This window comes from Misgurnus anguillicaudatus, chromosome 13, assembly GCF_027580225.2.
Source record: "Misgurnus anguillicaudatus chromosome 13, ASM2758022v2, whole genome shotgun sequence".
In the NCBI taxonomy this organism is placed as follows: domain Eukaryota; kingdom Metazoa; phylum Chordata; class Actinopteri; order Cypriniformes; family Cobitidae; genus Misgurnus; species Misgurnus anguillicaudatus.
In genome coordinates, this window is record NC_073349.2 from 11,710,912 (window position 1) to 11,728,785 (window position 17,874).

Sequence of the window (17,874 nt, forward strand, 5' to 3'; positions counted from 1 at the left end):
ATACTATAAAAAGTAAGTTATTATAAAAATACTGTATCCATACTTATAAATTCCAATACTGCTTGAAGGGACAGTTCAACCAAAAATGAAAATTCTGTCATCATTAGGTGCTGTTTGTACCTGGTATTAAAGGGGACGTTTCATGAAAATCTGACTTTTTCCATCTTTAAGTGCTATAATTGGGTCCCCAGTGCTTCTATCAACCTAGAAAAAATGTGAAAAAAATCAACCCAGTAACTTAGTTTTGGTAAACCATTCTCTGTAAGCATGTGGAAAAAATAGATAATTGAAATTTGTCTTTCCAAATAGGTAATTGAAATTTGTCTCCCCTTGTGATGTCAGAAGGGGATAATACCGCCCCTTAATCTGCACTATCAAACCATGGCTCTGCCATTTAGCGCAGAGATCAACTAATTTTCATTTAAAAGAACACACCCAAAATCGGCACATTTTTGCTCACACCTACAAAGTGGCAATTTTAACATGCAATAATAAGTTATTTATATGATATTTTGAGCTAGAACTCACATACGCACTCTGGGGACACCCAAGATTTATTTGACATCTTAAAAAAGTCTTGTGAAATGTCCCCTTTAAGATGCATTTTGATCGATCAGATCACAAGTGAATGAGAGATACACATTCACGTTTATGGTTTTTCTTGCCCAATTTCTATCGCTTCTGTCCTGATTACTTTGGAGGGGTCTGTGGGCGAGTCCCTCTGCTTTCGTAAAATGACTACGGTTTAAATTGATGCTAACTAATATTAAAGCGTAACTAAACCCTAAACCAACTTTTTTTATTTAATGATCTATAAGAATGGGGCTTTATTAGTGCTGTTCATTGATTTTAGTAAGTTTTTTGACATTTGGATATAAAGTGTTTCAATACTACAATATATGGTGTAAAAACATCTGAGTGCTGCCCTCTTCAGGTTGAACGGTGGCTACTGCAGTTGAATTTTCCTATTGGATGGTGGGTCCAAAAAGTGACTCGTGACTAGGGCTGGGACAACGCCTCGACGTAATCGACGACGTCGACGCAAAATATGCGCGTCGATTCGTCAGACCCAAAAAGGCAGCGCCGTAGAGTAGTAGCAATGCGAGTGGCTTCAGTCCACGCCGGTTTCGCAAATTCACACAGCAGCGCCCATGTTAACAATCATGCACCCCGCCGCATGAGCAGCGCGAGCTCGCGGCTCTGTAGCAACAGTGCTGCAATCGTTTCTGCGTCGGTTCTGCTGCGCTGCTCACGCTCAATTAAAGTGAAAGTGCTTTGTTTATGATTTATATGCTTGTGGATTTACGCGAAAAAGTGTCATTTTACCATAAAATCATGAATGTGATGCCAAGTGTGTTTTAGCAATTTAACAGAAAGCAATGAAATATGTCACTGTTGCCAGAAGACTGCACTTTCATTTACTCTCTGTCCAGCAGTAAATGAGTCCTAATCTATCTTAACAAACTTAAGAGAAAGAGATTTTATAATATATGCGCTTCTTAAGTCTATAATTATGTTTATATCTGTCATTAAATGGACTTGAACAGCACGAAAACAATGTGGACTAAACAAAAGTTATAAAAATTACACTGACCATCAAAAGGCACATTGAAGAGGTTTTGCTCATAAATGCATGTAAAATTAAGTAATTTGAACTTGAGATTTTTATACAATTACTAAACTGCACAGTATGCACTGCAAACGCTTTATTGAATGCTACCTCTGACTAAGAATGCATTATTTTGCTCTGACCAGGGGTTTAGTTATGCTTTAAGTCCGCTGCTTGTGTTAATGGTAAACATGCCACACAGAGTTGAATACATGTACAGGGTTTCCCGCAGAAAATTTGTTAGTTAAGGTGGTAGGGTTGAGCGGGGGGCCGATCCGGGGGTGTGGCAATCAAAGGTGCAGGGCGTATGTGTCATGAAATTTTGAAATGACCTCTAACGGAAATAGCTGCGTGATGAAGTGAAACTAAAGGGTTGATGAACACAAACTAAAAGCAGATGTTGTAGAACGTCTGGCGAACGATGATAGACAGCGCAAAAATTTTAAAAACAGATTATATCCCACCATTAATTACAATATCTTAAAAGAGTGTAACTACTGTAGCATGTAAATAATGCACATAAAAAACGTGACAAGAGCGCTCAACAATCATATCTAATCAACAGGCACGTGCAACCTAGCTAGCAGGTTGTTCAAACAACAAAATCACCAGCTAACTTACTTTAAATTTGCAAAAACTATAGACTAATACAATAACAGGCTTAAATAAACCCAAAACATAAGTCCACTTACAGTTCTCACGGACACGTGTTTTATCAACTGGCTATCCTTCAGACATGACGGACCACGTCTTATCTAATTTCGGCCGTGTGGCGCGCGTGCACGCTCGCAGTGTGAAGCGCGTCCGCGCTATTCACCGAGATGTTTTAATAACTGGCTAGTTATCCTCCAGACAGTGACGGTACGGACCACGTCTTTCTCATTTTGGCCTTGTGGCACGCAGCCCGCTTGCGGTGTGAAACGCGTTTGCGCTATTCTCAGAAATGCACTTGGTGGCCTTTTTTGGAGCGATTTTTTTTTGGGGAACGACCTAGTTAAGGCGGTAGGGTACCCTAATGTGTATGTAGGAGCTTTCTCTGATATTTTAGAGCAATCGTTGAAATAAGCTTGCGCACCTTTTAAACGCTCACAAAATGGAATAAAAACGAAAGAGAGCAGCCACTTTAGTTGTATCAATGAAAGCTTAAAGATTGCGCTGTACAATGTGCGTTTGCACTAAAAGTCGGGTCCGATGTAAAATATTGTGCTTTGTACATGAAATCAATAGGTGGAGAGTAGGCAGTGTTTTGTGGTTGTTCAAACACATTCAACCACATGCGCATCTACACAACAAAAGTAATCCGGTCAAATGCGTCTCAAAATGTTTTTGTGATCTGATTGACCAAAAAACACATCTTAATACCAGGTGTAAATAGCCTCTTACTTACCCTCAAGATGTTCCAAACCATTTGGTATATACAAACTTTTTTTAAATGATCTTTTTAAATTATCTTTATTTGTGTTCAGCAGAATAAATAAATGTATACAGGTTTGGGTGAGTAAATGTACAAAGTGTACAACTTGAGGGTGGTGAGTAAATGATAGTGAGTAAATGATTATCCATTCAAGCCATGTAATGTCTTTATCAATTTAGGAAACAGATCACTGAAATGTTGCTGTCTGTTGTAGCTCTCAAATCCCATCTTCATATTTTCACGCATCATATTTTTAGCATTAATTGCATTTTTAATTAAATGTGTTGTTTGATAACTATTGTGACCTAGAAGATTTACATAGAATAACGATTTTCCACATCCAAAGCTGTTTTATGGATTCAGAAGTCTTTAAATCACAATTCCATCTAATTTTCTAGTTTTTTTGTTTTTGTTTTTCATCTTCGGAGCCACAGCCTCATACGTTTGACATTCATAACAATATCTGCTTGATTTTCACAGAAGAAAGCAAACGACAACAGAATATCCATTTGTGGTTAAACATTTTCCTTAAAGGCATGTTAGGCAACGGCCGACTTGATTCTCATGGCCCTTGATTGACCCCAGCTTGGCACAAATCTGAGACGCCCAATTTGTAGTCACTCTCACATCTGGGGTCACTCAAACACTCGTTCCCTATTCCATCACAGGGCGAGTCACTGAACCAACCACCAAAAAGGATCTGCAGGTTGCTTGAAAGGCTGAGAGCATGTTGAATAATTGAAAACATCCCAAACCTCAAAACCCCTCCCCAGGATTCCCTAATAAACCAGCACCACGTGTTTATATCTGCACAACCCGTTTTTCATTTGTAAAGCCTCGAATTTCTGTTCATCCTCAGTGGCAGGTGTGCAGGTCACCCCTACACCACAGAATATACCCGCAAAAAATTGGCTAAACCATTTATATTTCTATGGTGGTCAGTCAGGCAGGCAGGACAAAGACCAGTGTCTCAGAGGGGGGTGGACATCACTCCCCGTCAAATGTTTGACGGTGAAGGTATGAATAATTTATGACCCAGAGCAATATTAATAACCTGCTCGGGGCCCTTTTAAATGCTCTTCAAACAAAGTGACTTGCATTGTGTCTGGTGATGTTTAACACGTGTCTTGTTAATTTTGTCATCTTTGAATTATGATCGATTCCTGATATGTTTCGCCAAATCCTGAATGTAGTTTGTTTAATTATATGTCATTTCAATGATTAATCTTGGCAGATGACATCAGTCTTAACCACTGGTTCTGCTTCCTTCCTTTCTTGATCTGTATCCAGTGGTCTGTTTGGCAGCTTCCATGAATTACAATTGTGGAGCTGAACAGCATTCAGTAATCCTACACACAAGCCAAGATTCCATCGTTGGTCGCTGTCTGTTTTTTTACCACTAGAGAAAGACCTGATCAACATAAAGAACCGTTCACACTGAGAACGTTAACTATTAAGATATTATATTAGCATTTAGCTAACGTGTTGCAGTAACAGTCTCCTCCTTTGGTGCAGTCATTTTTTGCTTTCCAAAACAGACAGTTATTGAATGATATAGCCTGTGATGTGGCAGTTTTGTGCTTAGCACACTGCCAAAAACTCTTGCACAACTTTTTGTGCCAAGTGTAATGTGAAAGAGAGAGACCACAGCATGTCAGAGACAGATACAGACAGACAGACACACACACACACACACACACAGTGGAAGCAAAAGAGTGATGGGAATCTCTTTTGAACAGTAGACTTGACTGTGGCACTTTCACAATGAATCCATAACCACAACATCAGTGTTTTTTTGGATGGGATATTTATAGTGCTGAGGGGTCTCTAACTGTCATGGGAAGTTTGTGTGGTTGAAGGAAGTGGGCCAGTCTTTTTGATAAAGAACACACATTTGTATGTTTTTATTCTTCGGTTTAGACAGCGTGAGATTTTACCATCAGAAGGTTTTGCATAGAGCTGCCGCTGACTTTAAAGGGATATTTCGGCCAAAAATGATATTAAACCCACGATTTACTCACCCCCAAGCAGTCCGAGATGCATATGTCCATCATTTTTCAAACAAACACATTTTTAGTTATTTTAGAAAATGTCTTAGATCTTTCAGTGTTTCAAATGTAAAGTTACAGGGTCCACTCCTTTAAGTCCAAAAAATGTGCATCCATCCTACACAAAATAAATCCAAATGGCTCCACGATGATAAACAAAGGCCTTCTGAGGGTAATCCGTGCAGTGTTGTTGTAGAAATATCCACATTTAAAACTTTATAAACGAAAATAACTAGCTTCCGGTAACACCGCAATCTTAGTCGCGTCCGCATTAAAGATGAGAGCGTACGCAGTTTACATAGGGTTCTGTGCTGCTGGTCTGTGCGCCCTCCGAATTTGTCATACGTCACTAAGACAAGTGCGTACACTACGCTGATACTCTCTCTCCTGAATACAGAGTCTAAAGGGGGGCGCATACCGTACGCGCTGTGTCAAGTCGCGTCTAGGACAACTCGGAGGTATTGTAAACCGGAAGTGCACATTAAAGGGATAGTTCGGCCAAAAATGACACTAAACCCATGATTTACTCACCCCCAAGCTGTCCGAGATGCATATGTCCATCGTTTTTCAGACAAACACATTTTTAGTTATTTAAAAATTTTTTTTAGATCTTTCAGTTAATTAAATGTGAAGTTACGGGGTCCACGACCTTCAAGTTTAAAAAATGTGCATCCATCCTTCACAAAATAAATCCAAACGGCTCCAGGATGATAAATAAAGGTCTTCTGAGGGTAATCCGCGCGGTGCTGTTGTATAAATATCCATATTTAAAACTTTATAAACAAAAATAACTACCTTCCGGTAGCGCCGCCATCTTAGACTCCTCTGTATTCAGGAGAGAGTATCAGCATAGTGTACGCACTTTTCTTAGTGACGTATTACAAAAAAAAAGCTGAGCGCCGCAGACAGCGTCACCTGTCGGTGCTGGTGTGCGTATACTCATAGAAAACAATGTGTTTGATTATTTTTTTTAGAACTGCACGGCGCTGAGCTGCGCGTCCGGTGTGTGACCCCCCAATATGGCGGCATTATCGGAAGCTAGTTATTTTTCGTTTATAAAGTTTTAAATATGGAGGATATTTCTACAACAAAACGGATTGTGCGGATTACCCTCAGAAGGCTTTGTTTATCATCGTGGAGCCTTTGGATTATTTTGTGAAGGATGGATGCACATTTTTTGGACTTGAAGAAGTGGACCCTGTAACTTTACATTTGATTAAACAAAAGATCTAAAACAATTCGTATAATAACTGAAAATGTGTTTGTTTAAAAAATTATATATGCATCTCGGACGGCTGGGGCGTGAGTAAATCGTGGGTTTAATATCATTTTTGGCCGAACTATCCCCTTAAGGTCCACTATTTGCATGATGACCTCGCTCCTACTTTCCCAGTCCTGTTTGCTGTACCCTACCCTTCCACCCCCGAAACATTTGTTTATGATTGCTTTATGTTATTCTGAAATGAAGTGACAGATGGTTCAGAACAGAACCTCTTTGGAGAGTGAAAAACTTGGTCTCGGCCTTGCAGAGCGCCCACGGGCTATTCATTGACCATCTGATGTGTATTGCACTGAAAATGCCAAGCACTTTCTAGTTCTGGCAAGCTCTAATCTGATTGGCTGCCTTTGTGCAGTGTTGGGTGCAAAGGGTTTTTTGACCAGTCTAATGGGAAACAAAGTCATTAGCCAAAGTTTGTGAAATTAACTAGATATCTCCAAGCTTAACTGTATATTTTGCTTTGTTGTGTCTTATCCTTCGTAAAGTATTGTATCTTTGGGTCAGATGTAAATTTTAGTGGTGAGCAAACGATTAATCACGATTATTCGCATACTCAACAAAAGTGAGTATTTGCATGCTATATATATATATATATATATACATGTTTACTGTGTGTAATTATTATGTATATTTTAGCACAGACGCATACATTCATACTAGTTTGCGCACCACTAGTACATTTTTAATTACGAAGTCTACACTTATTAATGTTACGTCTACTACACAGTTGGTCTTTTATTGTTGTTATACCAACATTTTAAAGTGCACCCATTTCATTGCTAAAAACAACGTTATTTAGTGTATTTGGTATAATACAATGTGTTTGTGTGGTTTATGGTTCAAAAAACACATTATTTTCCACATACCGTACATTTTTGTTGCTCAAGATTTCACTCTCTTCCGGAAACGCACTGATTTTGTACTATAAACTCATTGATTTGAAAAGCGCTGTGTCCCTTATTGGCCAGCTAATCTGTACGTTGTTATTGGCCTAAATACCTGTGAAGTCAACTGGAAATGTGACGCTCCTTACCATGTTTGAAAGATTCAGTCATAATGCAGTGCTAAAAGTGTTTACTTACAGGCTGTGAGTCCGAAGAGGGAGGAATTATGATAAAATCGGTCTTGTCTACATCACCGAAGAAAACTGTTGCGTACAATTTGTGTGTTTGTCATAGTCCAAGAAAATAATTTTTGTTGGAGACGATAACTTGCGTTATAGTTTATTTTGGGGTTTGTACCTTTTGCATATCGTTAACATGTTCTAATACACACTTAGACACCAAAAAAAAATTTAAAATGGTGAATCGGACCATAGGTGCTCTTTCAGATAACTGTGCTACTAAATGACGCATAAAACAAAATGAACTTCGATTGGTCGCTTTACTTCTAAATGGGCGGTTCTTAACCAGAATAAGCGTGGACCAGACAAGGTGAACCAGACTTCAATGCTGATGGTAAAAAGTCTATTGTTGACAATGGAAAGGTCAACAATAGTGTTTGGAATGTAAAGTATGCTGTAATGCTTCAATACCCTCTATGTTCAAGAGGTCTATTAATAACATCTCTGGTGGATCTACTCTCGCTCTTATTTCTCATCTCTCCCTCCTCTCTATTCCATCTTTCTGTTCTCACGCCTTCTTGAAAAATTATTAAATGAAACCACAGATTGTTCCCAGCTCCCATTCACCATATTTTACAGACAAATCTCTTTAAGCAGGCACGCTAACAGCATCGGTTTGATATCCGAAAAGACGTCTCAAACATTGTGAAATACGTCTCAGTGCTTATTCTACTTGGTGAATGGCCACATTGTCCCCAGAGATGGATAAATAGCTTTCCTAATCATCCAGAGTGGCAACTTTTCATGTTCATTGTCGTGTCCAATGAGGCGTGACAGCGTAACATTCTGTTGGAGGCCGTAAATATGTGGGGTCACTGCCAACCCCTCCCGGATAGACAGAGGGGTCAGTCTCCTCTCCCCGCTGCTGTGTGAGGCATGCCTCGCAGGCCTTGCGTTACCATGCCAGTCTCAGCGTCTATGCCCCTGGGAACCCTTCCAAACAATACACTCCCTTCAGCATAGGGACGATTCAGAGAGGACTGCTCAGAGTTTTATCGTTCAATACAGGGTGAAGTGCTTGTCGTACTTGTGTGGAATTTCTCTCTCTCTCTCTCTCTCTCTCTCTCTCTCTCTCTCTCTCTCTCTCTCTCTCTCTCTCTCTCTCTCTCTCTCTCTCTCTCTCTCTCATTAACTCAGCCTGTCTGTCTCTCGCCCTCTTGTCTCGCTCTCTCATCACACTTGTTCATTTTCTCTCTTGCTCACTTAATCTGTTTCTCGCCCTCTCTTTCTCTCTCTCTCTCTTTCTCTCTCTAACTCTGTCTTTCTGTCTCTCGGTCTTCCTCTCCCTCCCCCATTTTCTATGACTGGTTTGTGAAGAGGTGATTTTGTATTGTGTGGGTCTTAACTGTCATTGGTGTTAAATCAACACCACCTGCATGTCTATTCTAGTAAAGATTTAAAAGCAGTCAGCCTAACAAGGGTCTATTATTCTGTTAGCTGTTCACTAACTTTGGAGGTTGAGTTGCTCTGTCTGTGGTGCTCTTCAGGGTTAAACCTAATATTGTTGGTTTTTTTCTTCGAAACACCTCTAAAGTCTGATCACAATGAAAACAGGACTGAAAAGTGCTTTAGGAATGTTTTCCGGTCGGCAGAAATCTTGGCAGTGAATTTTAAACTAATCATGCAGGCTGTGTCTATGCCAAATCCAGCACATTTAAATTTTTGTGTATTTTACGAGGTGGCTAATTCGTATTATTTTGTACAACCATAGATTTGCTTTCGCCCCTCGTTGGGGTTAGGTGTGGAAATTCATTATTGTTTTTTCTAATAATCATACATTTTGAATTGAGTAACTCGTAAAATATGTACAAATTCTTGTGAGATCAGGCTGGCCAATCATAATGTAATTTTCCGAATTCATGCATGATTATCAGCTACCTTAAAGGAAAACACCATCGTTTTTCAATATTTTACTATGTTCTTACCTCAACTTAGACAAATTAATACATACCTATCTTTTTTCAATGCATGCCCTTCATCTTTGCACAAGGACATTGTGAATGTGTTAGCATAATTCATTCCTTAGGATCTATACAGGGATTTATTTAGAAGCCACCAAACACTTTCATGTTTTCCCTACTTAAAGGCGGATTCCTCGATGTTTGAAAGCCAATGTTGATATTTGAAATCACCTAAACAAACACGCCCCTACCCCAATAGAATCTGGACCTTCTGTTGATAGACCCGCCCCACACATACGCCACCCGGCAAGGATGTCGGTTAGTAGACACGCTCCTTACTGCTGATTGGCTATAAGTGTGTTTTGGTAGTCGGCCCGTCTCCTTTTCCAAAGCGTTTTTCAAACATCGTGGACTCCGCCTTTAAAGACTTTCACATGAGTAGTTACACTAGTAAGTATGGTGGCACAAAATCAAACGTGGAGAACTATATTAGATCTATATTGTATGGTGGAAGAGCGCTTAGAGGGGGGTCTAAGTACTGCAAACTAAGTGCTTTGGCGCCATACAGTATCATTTTTTATCCATTTAAAAATCGCAACGTTTTATTTTGAGCCACCATACTTACTCGTGTAACTACCGTACTCATGTAACAGTCTTTAATTAGGGAAAACATGGAAGTGTTTGGTGGCTTCTAAAACGGTGGTGTTTTCCTTTAATAGATTAAGAGTCTGCATAAATTTGTTCTGCATCGGCGTTTCGTCCTGACGGAGCCGGCATTTTCGGGGCCTGAAACCACTATTTTTTTTAAACCATGTCCTGGAGTGGTTTCAAAAATATTATATATTTTGTATAATATAAGTATATTCTGTGATATGATCATTAGGTCTGTAACGATGAATCGTGCAAATGCGCGTTTTCTCAATTAATGAATTTTAATGAATTACGGTGAAATCCCGGCACATCCCAAAACCAGGGGGCGCTCTCGTGCAGAAACTCCCTTTGTGCTACAGAAGTAGTAGCATTACAAACACTATTCCAGGAAATGTTTATAAGGATATTTATATCACTGTTCTTCATATTGTTGCATGTATCTTCATGATAATAAAGAATATTTTGAATGTTTTTGTTTAACGAGTGTTGCTTTTTTAAATGCACGTTATAAACGACTCAGACTTATAATGATTTTAGATTGATAAGGACTTCCTACTGACCAAATGTCGTAGTACACGAATGAACTGTGCATGAAACACAGAATCGCAGCCTTGCGATTCGATATCAGACAGGCATTTTTAATGGGACACACGATTAATCGTTACAGCCCTAATGATGATGTCATCACCCCATGTCCGACACCACTACATCACCTAAATGCAACAATAACAACAATGCTTGTGTTCGTGTTGCATAAGGTAGTGAGCCTATTAGCTTTGCTTATGCGTTCCAAGTCCTCTTTTCTTTTTCTTTTTTTCTTTTTTCGTTTTAAGTGTTTCTCTTTGGCAGAATTACAATGTCACATATTGGTCTGGCATGTATACTACATTGCTTGAGTCGGTTTTAGTGGTTTAGTGTGTACGTAGATATTTCTTTTTTTAGTTCAAGGACATAAGATTGGATAGGGAAAGCTTAGGCTTCATGTGAATGTTCCCTAAAAGAGAGTTACAAGTTAACAGATTATGACTTGACCCTTGTATCGCTAACCAAACAAAACAAATAAATATTTTTTGCAAAACATTTACATGAAATACTTTTTTTAAATCTCCTGAGTTACTATAACGTGAAGCTTACAAGGCTGTTACTGCATGTCATTCAAATAAAAGGAATTAAGTTGAATGGGCATCATCTTATCCGTTAACTTTGTACTGTTTAGTTTTGTTAAGTGTCTTTTTTACATAAATAGATATCAGTGGTGTTTTGCAGACTTTTAAAATGAAAGGGCAAAGTGCCCTGTATATGTTTAGATTTTTTCAGCTCAATGTAAATTCTTGTTCCAGTTTAGTTTGTACACTGTTCATAGTTCAATTGATTAGTCAACAAATCTTTAGTACACATTGATGGGTGAAGGCACAGCACTGTACATTTATTTTAACTGAGCTAGATGGTTAAAGACAGCTCAAGTTCATTTAGTGGCGGCTTCCCGTAGGGCTGTGAATCGCCAACAATTTCCCAATACAATGCGCACCCGATGCAAGGCCATGTTACGATGCACAATACAATACATTTTTTAATGACATTTTTGTTCAGAATTTAGCAGCTTTTGTCATCTTTCTTCCCAGATGCTTTATACTGTATTATAAGAGAGCGGCTTAAATGTGCATGATAGCTCTATATTGGATTGCTTACGAGACGACGTGCAGTCTTTTTTGTGCAACGCTACTTTAACTTCACGACTAACATGCAGCAGTTTTTTACCATTTGAATCCATTTGATTTAAACATTGTTTATCAGTATGTGTTTTCCATTAGATTCGAACCTGCAACCTTTTGGCTGCTAATGCAGTGCATTACCAATTGAGCTACAGGATAAATAATCAGTATGAAGGGCAAGAAAATGTGGAAAATACAAGAAATGAGGCTGCACTTAGGAAAATGTGGAACCAAGAGTGATGCTGAGCTATAACAGATCATTCCAGCATCAAATCACATTATTTCACTTTCATTATTGATTGTTTAGGTCAGCTTGGATTGCCTCAAGAAAGCAGTGACTACCGTCTTATAATGGCCTCATATTAATCACATCTTATTCATATAAAACATCATCTACAGTTTCCCTCTTCTCACTACAGGATCTCTGCCAATCTACTACTGTACAGCAATGCATTAGGGGATTGATGGTGACTTAGGGCCTATATCATCCAATTTCCTGTCAGAGAGGGATTGCTCAGCTCAACAGCTGTCTCACAGTTGTTTTAAGCCTCATGCCTTCGTTCTTTAATACTGGACTGTGTTAAAAGCTAATCTGTATGCGTTTCTGTCTTCACAGACTGACTTCACAGGAATGTGCTATGCCACTGGATAATCTAAAGGACTGCAGCCTACTGAACCCTGTATGTCTGACAGATGGTGGGTGTATTTTTTTTAAACATAATTATAAGCAGACATATTATATGATCATTGTCATCATTCTGGACTCTTTTTTTTTGGCATTATAGTTATTATTTTATGAAAAACTAGATGATGACAGTAACCAAATATTTGAGCTGTTGTAATACTGACTTGTGTCACAATCTGTTTGATCAGTGTTTTCGCAGTGCAGTGTGGGATGGCCCTCATCTTCACCCTGTTTCAGTCCCTCATCCTAGCCATTCTGGGTGCCCCAAGGGTCCACAGCAGTTATCCACACTTCTCTTCCAATGACACGGTCTTCCAGCACCTTGCATTGCACCCTGACCCCAGCATAGGGACGGTCTATGTGGGGGCACGGGACCATCTGTTCCAGCTCGCTGGCCTTGATGGCCTCCGTCTCGAAGTAGATGAGAAAACAGGACCGGTCAGAGACAGTAAAGACTGCTTGCCACCGGTGACCGTTGAGAACTGCCCTCAGGCTGGCCATGTTAGCAATCACAACAAACTGCTGTTAGTGGATTCGTACTCCTTCCAGCTCATCACCTGTGGCAGCGTCCACCAGGGCACCTGCCAAAAACGCAGTCTTGAAAATGTGAAGCAAGTTCTCTTTTCTGCCGAGAGACCCGTTGATACTCAGTACGTAGCGGCTAACGACCCGACGGTATCAACCGTTGGACTTGTTGTGCGCCCGCATGATAAAGATCCAGTCCTGTACGTCGGACGAGGGTACACCAGCAGTCACCCACCAGTCTCCACAAGACAACTTTTGACAGAGCCTGTGTTCTCGTACGAGGAAACTGCAAAACTCGCCGTCGCCGGTCGCCTCTCGGAGTACGACCACAATTTTGTCGCTACTTTTGCCCGACGTAACCACGTCTACTTCCTGTTCTATAGGCGCGACCTGAAAACTACGAGGGAATATCGTACGTACGTGGCTCGGGTTTGTCTTGACGATCAGGCGTATTATTCTTACGTTGAAGTTCCGCTAACATGCCGTTTGCCTGGAAAGAACTACAATCTCCTCCAGGGGGCGCAAGTGGGTGGTGGAGAATATGGAGCCTCACAAGTTTTATTGGGAGTCTTCTCAACGCCGCTTAGTGGTGCTAATGGACCCAGTGAGGAATCGGCATTATGCTTGTACGATCTGGATGAGGTGGACCGCAATATTGATGGTACTCGAGATCTGTGCTACACACAAGATGGGGGAAACAATGTGGCGTACATTGAATATGAAGTCAAATCCAGCTGTGCCAACCTGCCCATGGTGAGTAAATACAAATAAAGTGTAAAGTAGCTTCTTAATGCTGAAATATGGTCCACCTTTTACGTATATCTAGAGCTGGGCAAAAAATCGTGTGCGATTCTCATGCGTATCTCATCAGTAAAGTCGGTTCAGTGATTAGTTGTAAATCGCCATCACCTGCTTTCAGATGGAGCGGAATTTACTACACAGAGCCGTATTTCAGTAATAGTAAATGCCGCAACAATATTGAAACTCTTTGGTTATTTTTTAGCGCTATGCTAATGGTCTAATCAGATTCAATGAATAATGCTAAGCTATGCTAAAAATGGTACCGCCAGACCTGGAGATCAGCTGAATAGAAAAATCAAATGTTTAACTCAAGGGGAGCTGGACAATGAGCATATTTTCAAAAAAAGTGTGTGTCCCTTTAAAGCAGGTGATGGCGATTTACTACTAATCACCAAACCAGCTTTATTGATGAGATACGCATGGAAATCGCACGTGTTTTTTCCCAGCTTTACGTGTATGTGAGGGTCCGCGTACAGTGGGCGCAACGCATTTTTCGTCATCAGAAGATTGCGCGCATACTGTATGTGCATAGCCGAATATTTGAAACCTTGCGTACATTGTACACGTAGGTCGCTCATGCGTGTACAGGAGAATGTAGTATATAGCCCAGGAGATTTTGTCTCAATGTGCATGCGTTGAATGTCTGTCAAATAAACTAAACTTTGTGTTCAACCGTTTGTGTACATGTAAAAAAAATGACTATGCTCCAGGTTTAAGATTGCATTTTAAGATATGATGCGATATCTGATGCCATGTTTCACTCTGAGCATACTTCACCCTGGTTATCTTTGGTACTTGCCTTTGAGTGCATTTTAAACCCTATTTTTTATTTGCTTAACATCGATCAGACAAGCACAACAAGCACTGTTTTATTAACTGCTTGTCCATTGGTCGGAAAAATTATTTGACACTGGAAACACTGTTCGGTTGTTTATTTTACAGTAATATTTGCGATATGCCATCCACAGAAGTATGCTATTTTTTACAATGTACATTGTGCCGTTACAGATGTAATTTGTTCATAAAAACGGTTCCCACAGTGGTTTAGCTTTAAAGCTTGGAAAAATAAACAAGATGCCCATCTCTGGTAAACTGTGCCACAACCTTTTTTAGCATTATATTTAATGTAATACATTTATCCTCATTTAAATACACTGCTTCTCATTAACTCAAAACAAATTGCTTTAGCTTTCATGACCCTGCTTGCCATAGTCTTGAGTGAATTATGTTTATACTCTGAAAAGCATAGGGCAAGACATCCAAGCATCAGTTCTAACAAGACTCCTGGACAAATCAACAGACCTCAGGGACAAAACCTCTTCGTGACCTCCTTGTATCTGCCTATTCATGTCTTTAACGTCTACAGACCTGGTCTGCTCGCTCCTAAACAGGGTTGTTAGGATCAATAAAACACACACGCCTAAACTAACCTAATGATGTTTGCTTGTGGAGGGGGTAGGGATGTGTAGGGTCAAATGTCCAGGAGACTTCAGGAGAAATCGGAATAGTTCAACCAAAATGATAATGTCACTATAAACCCAAATCTTCTTGCATGAAGAACACAAAAGAGTCCTTAGACAGTTTTTGCCATGCTTTTTACTGCTTTTTTACAAAATGTTTATTTTGAAGTATTATGAAGTTGAATGCTTGATTTGTTGTTTGTCTGTAAGTTGTTGCTTTCTGCAAATTATTGGTAGAGCAAATTGGGCATAACAGTATATTGATATAGATCGATGCATTGATCAAGTGACTAACAAAATATTGCATTGATACATCATATTAAAGGATTAGTCCTTTTTGTTAAAAAAAATTCACATAATTTACTCACCACCATGTCATCCAAACTGTTGATGTCTTTCTTTGTTCAGTCGAGAAGAAATTATTTTTTTTGAGGTAAACATTTCATGATTTTTCTAATTTTAATGTACTTAAATTGAACACAACACTTAACAGTTTTAATGCAGTTAAAAATTGCAGTTTCAACGCAGTTTAAAGGACTTTAAATGATCACAAACGAGGCATAAGGGTCTTATCTAGCGAAACAATTGTTATTTTTGACAATAAAAATAAAAATATGCACTTTTAAACCACAACTTCTCTTCTTCCTCCTGGCTTCCTCTGACAAGCCAGCGCGACCTTACGTAATTGTGTAATGACGTCGAAAGATCACGTGTTACATATATGAAACGCACATTTGCGGACCATTTTAAACAATAAACTGACACAAAGACATTAATTAGCATCATTCGATATACAACAACTTCAGAACGGTCCTCTTTCTCCACACTTGGCGTAGTTTCGATACGTCATCCGTGACCTCTTGACGTGATGACGTATTGCATGAAGTGAAGTATTTTTTATTTTTCGTGACAAAAATGACAATCGTTTCACTAGATAAGACCCTTATGCCTCGTTTCAGATCATTTCGAGTCCTTTGAAACTGCAATTTTAAACCGCACCAAAACTGCCAAGTGCTGGGGCCCACCAAAGTCCACCAAAATGCGAAAAATCCTGAATTTTTTTTCCTCAAAAAACAATTTCTTCTCGACTGAACAAAGACAGACGCCAACAATTTGAATGACATGGTGGTGAGTAAATTTATATGATTTTTTTTTACAAAATGGACTAATCTTTTAAAAAAATATATTTCACATATTATATTGACTCTCTACATCTTTGCACAGTGTCTGCACATTTTGTTTTATGCATTTTCACAACAACATGCAATGTGTGCAAAAAAACTAAAAAAAATAAAATAAAAAGTTGTCTTGCATGTATGCAGTTCCCCTTTAAAAGAAATGCATATGTTGAATGCACCGTAAGTCACTGTAGATAAAAGCATTTGCCATAATAGTCAGCCTAGACTTTGGTGCACATTTGATATAGTGTTAGTCTTAAACAAAGAAGCCACCTTGCGATCCAAGTTTGTAACCAAGATAATCTTCATTTAATCTGCTTTTCTGACCTAAGAAGATTTCACAATCTTGAGATTATAGTCTGAGAATTAAACCTTTACAGTACAAAAACGACAGTCACAATGTCTGAAATTGGCACAATTTAGCCTTACACAAGAAGAAACTGGATTATGTTGCGATGTTTTTGTCATGAAAGCATGTTTTTGTGTCACCCAGAACACCCTGAACGCTTATCCCTGTGGTTCAGACCACACCCCCAGTCCAATGGCAAGCCGGGAGCCGGTTGACGCTAAACCGATATGGGATAATCCATCCGCACGTCTTACTGCTGTGGCCGTCAGTGTGAAGGAGGGGCACACGATTGTCTTCCTGGGTGACTCCAAAGGCAATTTGCATAAGGTATTAAACATGAACATAAACTCTATGACTGCTTATTTGTAAAGTTTGGATTTATAGAGCACTTTGTAGAATGCCGTGGAAATATAAGTCCCACTTAATATTGTAATATTATCTGACTACTTAAGCAGAAAGGAGATTTTGCCTGCCGGGGGAATGTGTCATAGCTGTAATAGTGCTAAAAAAGCAAGCCTTTTGTGTTTTTTTAGCTGGACCACAGAAAGGCCTTCACCGCAAACCACACCATATAAAACAGTATTTACGGTGAAGGATGATGGCTCAGGCATAGTCTCATTTAGACTCTTTTGTGCTAAAATCGAAGCATAGACAAATTAATGTCTGTGCCTCGTAGCAAAACGACAAATATTTGCATGACTCAGAGGTCAAAGGTTAAACCGCACTGTTTGGTTAATTCAAGGCGACACCATGTGCTATGACAGTCTGCTATTTGACACATTTTGGCAAGTCAATGTCATTATTTGCAAGCATTCGCCACATTCTTGCCAAGGAAAGCAAGTGACTCATTTAGACTGCAAAGGTTGCTACAAAAATGAGGGTCGGGGGTGCATATCTCCCCCTGCATGCAAAAAAGTCTGACGTGGGACCCTAGGTGTGATCAGTCATGATATAACCCTAGGACACACTCCACTCCTATTAGATCAGCATTTCCCAACCCTGATTTCCCAACTGTGTACATTTCGGATGTCACCCATATTTAACCCTATTTTATCCAATCTTGGAGTCTCTACTAATAAGCTGATAAGTAAATTCAGGTGTGTTTGATTGGGAAGAGTTGGAAAACGTGTAGTGTTGGT

The 17,874-nt window shown here is 39.5% G+C and overlaps 1 protein-coding gene across 4 annotated transcripts in view; it reads left to right on the forward strand.

Moving 5' to 3' along the window:
* The window catches only part of plxnb1a (plexin b1a), a 132,587-nt gene that overhangs the window by 75,450 nt on the left and 39,263 nt on the right, over positions 1-17,874 (forward strand). For 3 of the 4 annotated variants that reach the window (XM_055187620.2, XM_055187621.2, XM_055187622.2), the window contains exons 2-4: positions 12,354-12,433; positions 12,611-13,700; positions 16,880-17,062. In XM_055187620.2, coding sequence (XP_055043595.2) covers positions 12,420-12,433; positions 12,611-13,700; positions 16,880-17,062 — 1,287 coding nt within the window. In that variant the 5' untranslated portion in view covers positions 12,354-12,419. The remainder of the gene's footprint in view (positions 1-12,353; positions 12,434-12,610; positions 13,701-16,879; positions 17,063-17,874) is intronic. The other variant, XM_073875015.1, reaches the window with a different exon arrangement.